The sequence below is a fragment of the Tetrao urogallus genome, assembly GCF_951394365.1.
Source record: "Tetrao urogallus genome assembly, chromosome: 1".
In the NCBI taxonomy this organism is placed as follows: domain Eukaryota; kingdom Metazoa; phylum Chordata; class Aves; order Galliformes; family Phasianidae; genus Tetrao; species Tetrao urogallus.
In genome coordinates, this window is record NC_136813.1 from 103,317,610 (window position 1) to 103,328,147 (window position 10,538).

General features: G+C 43.5%; 1 protein-coding gene across 1 annotated transcript; it reads right to left on the reverse strand.

Annotated features, from left to right (window-relative positions):
• Nucleotides 1–760: 760 nt before the first annotated feature.
• On the reverse strand, nucleotides 761–3,656 carry CREG1 (cellular repressor of E1A stimulated genes 1; the record flags this gene model as incomplete). Its single annotated transcript, XM_079543273.1, has 3 exons — nucleotides 761–949; nucleotides 2,940–3,059; nucleotides 3,384–3,656. The coding sequence occupies 3 exons, from the start codon at nucleotides 3,654–3,656 to the stop codon at nucleotides 761–763; spliced, it is 582 nt and encodes a 193-aa protein (XP_079399399.1).
• Nucleotides 3,657–10,538: the final 6,882 nt, after the last annotated feature.

The following is a 10,538-nucleotide window of genomic DNA, read 5'->3' on the forward strand; positions in this document are numbered from 1 at the left end:
CCACTGAACAACATTTAGTTATGGCTTACGCACAAAGGATTTTGAGCATGGCATGATTAAATCGGTTAGATAGTGTGAATTTGCAAGTGCTTCAGAAGGATTACACCAGCTTATTAACAATGCAAGGTGTAAGAATTTTTTGCATTAACTCAGCTCTACTACACATAGAAAATCTTTCATGGAGCAGTCATCCAAAGTAATCCATTTGTACTGTCAGCATCACCAAGGATCTTCCTCTGCCTACAAGGAACAAAAGTGAAATAGTATGTGTGTTTGTTGACTGTGCTAAAATGTATCTGACAACACATACAGTAAATATATTTTGTATTTATTAATTATTAATATATTATACTTCAGTATTATGACAAAAGATTTAAAACCAATGCATTATTGCTACAATCCTGTTGATAGAGCTTCACAAATGCTTAACAGTCTATGTTTAACTATTAGACCAAAACCTAACTTGCCTTGCAATTATCCCAAATAAAGGATAGTGACTGTGCTCACTCTGCAGGAGTTATCCCAAGAAACCTCTTTTAAGCTGAAGTGCAGTTATCCATAGAGAGTTAATTATAGATACTATGCTTGTTTTCCTTAGGTAGGTGGGTCCCCAATCAAACATATCTTACAATTTGAGATACTGCATCCAGTAGACTACTTACGGAAATAAGAAAAATGTATATTAAAAAAGCAGACATGAGTAATACACACTGTTAATAAGAAACATTACAGCTTCCAAATATAGTGCAAACTTAAGTACTTACAAAGGCTTGACATTGAAATATTCTTCTGGTGTCACAATTTTCAGTCCACCGAAGTAGTCCAGAACCCAAATATTGGTGATGTTGAATTTGGCAAAGAACCAGTTATGATCCTTAGGCCAATCTTCCATCTCAGGGTGCCGAGTGAATAATGCCTTTTTCGCTAAGGCTGCTTCTGAGTCATTCACCTGAACAACAGCCAGCAAAATATTAAGACAGAGACAAGGAAGACAAATATTATCTAAAACACACTTCTGACTACAGAGTGCTCTTCTTCATTTAGCCATATTTTGCCCCAAAGTGCTCATTACTTGTGGCAGAATCTACTTATCTTCAGGATGGTGTACATGAGACAGGCAAATGCTCCAAGGGAGTTGCTTTCAATACTAAATCAAAAGGGTGTTTTAAAGTAAGCAAGAGCAAGAAAGTACTTCATTGACATTAGATGAAGTCTTTCTACTGTTCTCTAGAGGAGTATGCAGGCTGACAGATTTGAAAAAAAGTATTGATCTCACTCTGATGTAAAGACTCTATCCAACCTGACACTGATCTGTCTAAAGACAACTGGATAAAACCACACCCTACACTGTGGACAAAGAAAAACTTTATTTTAGAGATGAAAATTATCCAAGTTCACAGACATCTGTTAAAGTATCTTAAGTAGATACTTAAAGTTCTTACTAGAGAGACAGTGAATAAATAGCAGAATAATGAGGTACAAAGCTTTGCTTTTGTTATTAAAAGACAACAGAATGATGTTGGTATGAATTAAGACATCAGCTTTTACTTTTTAACAGAAAAACAAATAGGTACGTTAACTATCCATTTTCAGAATGAAATCTTCATGTGAAATTGTTTCTTGAAGCATTGTCTGAATTCTAGCTTTCAGTATGTAATCCGGAATGATGTTTTTGGAGACAGATTTTTTTTTTTTTTTTTTTTTTTTTTCAGATTTTCTCCATGTTCTTCAAGATTTAAAGTGTGCACAACCTGACTGGACAAAAGCCAGGGAGAAAAAATTAAGTGTCTTTGGCATTAATACTTAAGTGGGATTGATATTCTATGAAGAATAAAAACCGAATAAGAGCCTAAAACCAAGGCTGGAAAGTGTTTTGTTTTCAATCCTAGTAATGATAGATTTGTAATGATATGTAAATTATCAAATTAGATATGATTCTTCAAATCAGTAAGCAGCAACAGTATACACCATGATCTTCGATGTTATTTGGAACAGAAAAAAAAAAAAAAAAAAAAAAAAAAAAAATCACAAAACAGAGAAGTATCCCTGCTGCGTTATGAGAAGACCATGTTTTAGGTGTAATTTCACCTCCTCTACACCTGCTCAATCAGGGATACCCACAAACCAAACAGTGTTTGGATGCATTCAAGCACACACACACACACACACACACCATGAAATAACAAAATCTACAAGAGAAAGGAAGGTAAAACCTTTGACTACTTGATGTGCAAATGTTTAAAGGGTCAGATCAGCAAGAGTTTTGGATACAGTACAAAAGCATTTAGAATAAATGGTACTGGAATTAAAATAGTTCCAGTATTGATGACAAACTTCATGAAGGCAATTCAAGGATTGCTAGAGTGCAATGTAATCTGAAGTATGAAAACACCAAATATAAATTCAGGCTATCACATAAAAGACACCAGTGATTAGTCCCCATCCACACCAATTACCCTTAATAATGGGATTAAGATCTACTATGAATAACACACACAGTTCTAAATTCCTTCTATGGCAGCAACAGCACCAGGTGAGACAGTAAACTTTTTCTATGGCTAATGCTTGTAGCTTTACAGCTTGGATTAATATGTAATTCAATAAAGTTTTGGTCATGCATGTATCAAAGCAGCTGCGCCAAAGAACCTAACTGATCATAATCATAGAATCACAAGGTTGGAAAGGACCTACAAGATCACCTAGTCCAACTGTCCTCCCATCACCATTGCTACCACAAGCTACTAAACCATATCTCGTAGCTCTTCATCTAGATGCCTCTTGAACGCTTCTAGGGATGGCGACTCCACCACCTCCCTAGGCAGGCCATTCCAGTGCCTGAGCACACTTTTATAAGACATGAGCAAAGCATGAACTTGGACATTTTCATCGTGGACATTTCAGTTTCCAAGCAGATCCAGCGCAAACTTCCCACGGCTTACCTTTACAATGCTCCCACAGAAGATGATGTGGGCGCAGAGGGGATTCTGAGGATCATATCTGTGCTTCTTGCAGTATGGAGTCTGTGCCAAAGACACAGTTAGGGAGGCATTCGAATTGATCTGAAAAGCAGACGGTAAGATAAGAGGGCTGTGTACCTTCACGAGAACAAGTTATACCACATTTTCAGTTTTCTGAGGAAGTTGCTTAACTGCGAAGAGCGCTGACTCACCATTAGTCAGCACTATCCGCTATCAGCTGCCTCCCTCCACGTGACCGCCCCACGGTTGCGCGATAAACCTATGTCAGGAACTCAGCGAAGGAAATGGCTGGCTAGCAGCTTATATACCACATAAATCAGGCTATCAGCACCACTGAGACGCACAAACTATTTTAACGCATCAGAGCAATAGCTGAGCCGCAGACACACGCAGTCGCCCGCTCACCTCCAGGTCCTGCACGGAGATCTCCATGTCGGTCAGGTACAGATAGGGGACGCCGCTGCCGCCGCCGGGCCCCGGGACGCCGTCGCTGATGGAGAAGATGTTGGCGAAGGGGCGACCGCGCAGCCCTTCCTGCGCGGAGAGCGTGGCCAGCGCGCCCCAGTCGCAGTTGTGCAACACGAAGCGCGCCATGCGCGCCGCCTCCTCGGGCGGAGGGATGGATCCGCGGGCCGACACCGCCAGCGCGGCCGCGCACAGGAGCGCCAACAACACCATTGCGCACCGCAGCAGCCACCGACGCCACAGTCTATCGCGAGCGACGCGGCGACGGACTGCAACCCGGCGCGAGGTGGAGCGCGTCACTCTGCTCTCCGCCAATCGAAGCCAATTTGCTCGACTCTCAGCCAATGGGAGATGACGGGAGGCGGGGCCGAGCGCGTCGGCTGCCGGAGGTGGTAAACAACTCTGACAGCCCAGGCTCGCCGTCGGGAGGAGCGGGGAGGGGGGGGTGGGACCACGGTGATCCGACAGCCAATGAAAGGCCTCGCCGGAACTTTCTGCCAATCACATTTACGAGATGCGGAGGGGCGCCTCGCTCCGCTTCAATCTTAATCGAGTGTGTCTACGCTGTGTGTGGGGCAGCCTGTGGTAGAGAAACCGACGTTGACTCAGTGCCACAGTTACCGGGTTTGCGGGAGCATCAACTGAGGTCAGCAGCAAAAAATGACAAGTTTCTATACCTCAGATATTGATTTCGAGCCCGTTCGAGAAATATTCTGTTATTCTTGCACCTTGCAGCATGCCTGGTGCAAATGAAGGAGTAGAACAGGAGTGCAACAAAGCATGAAGCATGCCATGGCCAGCCTTTTCGGTTCTTTTCCACATTCAAGTCTCTGACAGAGCTTGATGGGTCCGTTGCTAGCCCAAGATCCAGCGGTATGCAAAGGTGAATTTACAGCTAAAATCATCCAGGTAACAATGCCGAGAATAGAATATTCTGCTCGGATGGAATCTGCCAAAGATCAGCCTTACAGAAAAGAAAGGGTGAGCCCTCCTATGAATACTGCAAAAGCCTTTTCTCCAAGAGTTTTGTTTGCAATAGGATCACCTCAACATCCCAGAGCCCTTCTAGGCAAACCCCAAAAGCCACATTAAAACAGGCAGACTTTCAATCTCCCAGAAGTTGATATGCCAAGAGTTTTCCTTTAGCTTTACCCGTATTAACGGAAGGTGTTATGTTACATGTTCAGGGCTGCAATCAAGGCTTCTTTCTCACCATGCATGCTTCTCACATGACATCCGTCCGCAAGTATCTCTTCATATGGCACGTGTGTATCCAGGCACCAGCTGAGGCTGTGGGTATGTGAAAAGGATCCGGCTGTGGGCTGCCAGGCCAATGAACTGACAGGCCTGTGGAAGTGACGCTGTATGCCGGAGGAGTCATTCATTGGGCTGAACTCAGGTAAGCCATCTCATCTCGAAGAAAAATAAACCGCGGGTCCATTTATGTACTGTCTTGTAGCTGTGTACAGGCAGAATAAAACTGTTTTTCCTTCAGTGTTCCTCTCACTTCCAGAAAGCAGACAGTGGCATCCCTCTAGGGAAATGGAAACGCTGAAACACGGAGTCTTCCACTGCTGCCCTCTCCTGGCAGTGCTCGGGAGAAACCTGCTCTGCCGTAGCACAGCAGAGCCTAGCACAGCGTAGCACACCCGTGCCTCTGATTTAGAGCAAGTTCTATCTCAGGGCAAAGCGCTGAAGAGAAAACACAAGAAAAGAAGCTAGTATGAGGGAAAAGAAGGCTGCCTGAAAGAATGCTTTTATATAGATAGGGTTATGAGCTACATTTGGAGGAGGGGCAAGAGTGAAATTTGTTGAAAATGACTGCAACTGTTCTGCAGAAGTGAAAATAGTATGGAAAAGAGGGACAAAAATGATCTAGAGTTCCTAATCTGTTTAGTTTAGGATTTATAGATGAGGATTTATAGATGAGCAACAAGCTCTTTTTCTTAGAGATTTTGCAAGCTGAAGGAGAGATATTTCTTCCTCTTTTTCCACCAACATATATATATATATGCACTTTTCTTTTTCACAGCAGTTCTGCCTTCTGAGAACTAGAGGGAAGGGTTCATCTTCTCCCCACTGCAGCTAAAGGATCAAGTGGTAGGGGAGGGTGGGGGGGGGGGGGGTGAGAATGGGTGCATGGTGATTTTGTTGGGGAACAGGACAGTGTCATAGGGAACAAAAGGGAGGTGGTTGGTGGAGTCAGTACAGGAAAAAAGAGATGTCAGAAAGTGAGAAAGGATAGAAAGGAAAGGAGATAAAAGAGATGATGGAGTTGGGTTTTTTTTTTTCTTTTTTTTTTTTTTTCCTCAAAAAAAGAAAATGCATAAAGGTGGAAGCTTAGATGCTACAGAGTTTACATTTATTAGCAGAATGTATTTGCCAAATGTGGCTGTCTGTACTTCAGCAGTAGAGTGTACATTACTGGAGGTTCTCCCCAGACAGTACCACTGCACTGCAATGCAAGTTTTTCCTCTCCTGCAGTGTCCTGCAGCCCTCCCTGTGAGCAGCCACAATGGGGTGCTGCTGCCCAACCCTGCTCACAGTGCTTGCAGAGGCCAGCAAGCACACCTGCTTACAGCCCTCTTGGGGGATTTGGGCTGCATCCAGTCAGCGTATATCCCTGAGCAGCATTTGTTGACACGAGTAGTGTTGGCTCTCTGTGCTGCAGAGAGCAGGATTTATTAGGCTGAGTACTTTTCACTGTGGGCAATACACACCAGCATATAGACTGCCTTGCATACTGCACTGAATGAAGGGGGCTTGTACAGGCCCACTTCTTCTTGGATGGCTGTTGGGTGAATCTGTAGGGTGAAGAAAGCAGTCTTTAACTCCTTTTGCTTGCTCTGAAGCAATGTTATCTGAAGTAAACATCCAGGCCTCTTTCACTTCCTCAGATAGATCTCAGAAAGGAGAAGGATTCTCTCTGTTGTAATGCAGTGTGTCTAGGGGCATCCAGGACCCTTGCATAACAAATTCAGAAAAGTATTGCTAGCCACTAGTTCCCCTTTTCAACTTATGTTCTCGTTTACATCAGCAAAACTGCCAAATAAACAGTAAAATCTTACCGTAATTGAGCCAACTTACTCCCTCCAGGTGTTGGCCAGGTAGTGAAAAAACTGTGATTTTAGTGTAGTTTACATATCATCGGTTGGAAGATAGATCTGGGGGCCATGTCTCTGGAGAAGGTATATTTTAACCAGAAAGTCAGTGAGGGCTCCACCCTGTCCAGTGTTTCATCATGCTCCAGCTGCCCTCTTCATAGCTGCTTTTGCCCCGAGCCAGCTTCACTGAGATAGTATGGTTATTTGATGGGCTGGGCAAGTTTTCTCTTCAGATGAAGCCTAGCTGGGAACTGGGCCAGGCTTCCTGTCTAGATCATGCAGTCTCTCCATGAACAGAAACCTTTCTTTGTGCAGATAACGCTTTCGGGCCATGCAGTCTGGTCCTGAATAGTGCTTGATTTGTGAGCCAGGCCAGCTCTCTGCATCCAAATGACAGCCAGAGTGATTAAAGTCGCTCGCCGCTGCATTTGACAGAAGGCATCGACCTCTGAGTCAGCTCTGGCAAACCTGAAGTACTCAGTGCTTTGAAGCGCCGGCACTGGGTGCCACATGAGTCCCAGCATGCAAATTGTTTCTAAAAATGTTAGTTAGTTATCAACCTAAGAAAACACCAGCCCTGCCGGACAGTGCAGTACAGCTACTGTTAAGAAATTTCACACCACACAGAATTTTACTGAACACAAAAAGGTATTTTGTGCTTGTGCCTAATGCATTTATTCGTTCTTGTCCTCAAAGTTGCCAAATTGCATTTAGTTTCTGCCCCTTTTGTCTGTATATATTTCAAAAGAGAGGTGAAGTGAACATAGCACTGGCCCACCATTCAGCAAGAAGTCCTTCTATCTTTTTAACAGCTGCTACACAGAGTGTGGCAATGCAAGCTTGCTCTGTGTGTAACCTGCTAAGAAGCAGAAATGTTGTTTTGTTTTCAGTCAGAAAATCTTGCTATTGACTCAGAGCTTGGACTGCCTGCTGAGGAACCTGGTTAGAGGGCAAGTGTGACACTGCTTTCTGTGATGCTGAGATGTGCAGCAGGATTGGCTTGGGAATGATGTAGTAAAAACCATTGTTTTATCCAGCACAGATACCAGAGACCCTGTGTTAGCAATCCTGTTCTGAGTATAACTTTGTGTTTCTATCAGGTCTTGTAGGACATTAGAGCTAGTAACGGGTGAAGAACCCTTCAGTCTAGAAACAGGCCAGCAATAGCTGCTGCTGCTATTTGTCACATCGCTGTATTAATAGAATGTGATGCAGCTATGCCATATTGTACCCTGTTAAATTTGTTTTCTAAAGTCAAATGGATCAGCAGTGAAAGTAGAGCTCTCTGAAGAAATTCAAGTGCTGCAAAAGGTGATGCTAGCCTCCTGTACACCACTCAGCATTCCTAGGTTGCCTGGTGTAAGTGGGGGTGGTGAACTTCAATGTGATCTTCTTCCTAAGAGCAGAACCACGGGGGCAAGGCACTGCAGATGAAATTAATCCTATAAAATACCATGTTTTTCTAAGTTGCCTCTGTTTAGGAACAGGCTTTTTGACCAGATCCTGGAACTTAAGGAGCTTGACTAATTTGTACAGAACCATGATGTTAGCAGTGAGTGCCCCTTATTATCCATGCCCCTTCATTTTAATCAAGTATCTTTGGTAACGGAACATGCCCATTAACCTCAGCTCCCAGGGGTGTATAATGTGTGGCACGTGAGTCTGTGTGTACGAGCGCATGGTCGCACGTGAGCGTGTGTGCGTGTGTGCTCAGATGTGCCTCGCTGCAGCTGCAGAATTAGAGCAAAAAATATCGATAGTACAAAGCGTTCCAACTGACTTCATTTCCTGCCGATAACTCCCTGAAGGGGAGGGTGAGGCTGAGCGTTTGCAGCATTAGTTTAATGGTGAGAGGCGAGGGCAGGGTTAGCAGGAGGAGATATTTCAGAATGCAGCCAGCAGAACGGTGGGTTCAAAAAGCGAGTTTCCCATAGAAAATGCTGTTCACGTTCACTTCCTGTGAGCTTGCTTTTGTCACAGGAGTTGATGTATGAACCCCGCCCAAAACAGGATGCTGGCTTTTAGAGTTGATTGCTCTTTGAAATGCAAGTTCTTTTTTTTTTTTTTTCTTTCTTTTTTTTTTTTTCTGTGGCCACCCCATCCCCTTTATTTTTCAGTTGAGAATTAAATTGCTTGAGAGGAATCAAGAAAGGTTGAGGCCTCCGTTTCAGTAGAGTCAAAAACTCAACTGGTAACAGCTGCTGTTTAATAATATAAATTCTGGAGAATGGTGTGGGTATCACCAGCCCACTTTGAACACATAGATGGACAAAACAATCTCAGATAATGGTACTGACATTCATGTTCTAATAAACTCTAAACAAGTATTTTAACCAAAGACAGAGATTCAATCTATTTTGCAGAAACCCACAGCTCCCTCCACCCTCACCTAATTCACCACCCTCACAAACACACCTTCCCAGATTCAGTGCCCACATTGACACACCCAAACAAACCAGCTATGGGGACACAAATACTTGTGACTTCAAGGCCAGACTGGATGGGGCCCTGGGCAGCCTGGTCTAGTATTAAATAGGGAGGTTGGTGGCCCTGCATGTGGCAGGAGGGTTAGAGATTCATGATCCTTGAGGTCCCTTCCAACCCTGGCCATTCTGTGATTCTGTGTGAAATATCTGAGTCAAAATTTCAGTTGCCCTCCAAAGCTTTCCTTCCAGAGTGGCCTCTGAAGAAAGAACTGCCATGTCCCCACATGTCCTTTCTATTGATTTAGTATCGTAGAGATGTCCCTTACTCCATAATTCATTGCCAAAAAGCAAGAGGTCAGCAATTATTATATATGGCATTGCTAAGCATGGCAGAATTAGTTATACTACGTCTTTTTCAGGCACGCCAAGATGAGTGATTGCATATAGCAGGAGCACCAGTCATTTGGTCTGAAGTGAACTTGCTCTTTTGGCCTCACACGTATCAAAAAGAATCAGCTGGGAAGCTGCAAAACCCCAGGGTCCACAAGCACAGCATTTTCTCACCCCAGTGAAATTTGTGTTCATCTGTCTGCTTTAATGTTATTTGTGATGACTGTTGTTTTTTTATCTCCTGAGAAGAACAGATGTAGAAATTTCTTTTGCATGTACCAACAAATGAATCTTATAGACATCCCAGAAAGTCTGTAAACAGAGATACAGAGGGTCACACTCCAGAATATTCCACATTCACGTTTGCACGTACACGTCATGTAAAACACTCAGCTCCTCAGTACAACCTCCCTTAATAACATTTTTCAGAAGGTTCTTGCAGTTAAAGCAAGTGAATTTGTTTGTAACATATCTTTCAGTATTTTTCAGCCCAGGAAAAAAGAAAGCCTAGAGCAAATCCACACTTCTTGTCTTCCTTTCTGGAGAAAAACATGCACCATATTTTTGCGCCTTTCTCTCCTTGCTTGTTCAGGAAGGAAGAATAAACATTAATAAACCGAGTACTATGTACCATGCTCAGAGCAATGGCATTTGGGAATTCTGCCGGCAGAAAAGATTTACTTCATGACAAGATACTTTGGAGCATAAATAAGTAGAGTGGAGAAGTGTGGAGGGTGTAGCTGTAACTCCGTTTGCGTTATTAGTGTGGGTAAAGTGATACTATCCCTGTCTAGCATTTTCCTTTTCTGTCGGCCCAAGTAGTTTCCTCCATAGAGTAAAACCTCTGAAAGCAGAAAGAAAATACTGAAACAGACTGAGCACAATGAAGCAACCATGGTATCTAACTGGTACCTAATTTTGGTGGTCTGTTACATGCAGACATCTTGAAAGTGACATTTGTGACCATAGGGAATTCCCTGAGTATGAAATTCTCCTGCTACTGCTACAGCAGGCAATGCATGGGTGGCCAAAAGTGTCTTGCCCTCCCCACCCTAACCTGCTTCTCATCGTTTCAGTTCCTATCCACCCAACTTGTGCAGAACTCTAAGACATGAACAGGATTTCCAACCAAGAAGGAATTTCATTTTTGTATTCCTTTTAGAATAATAATCTTT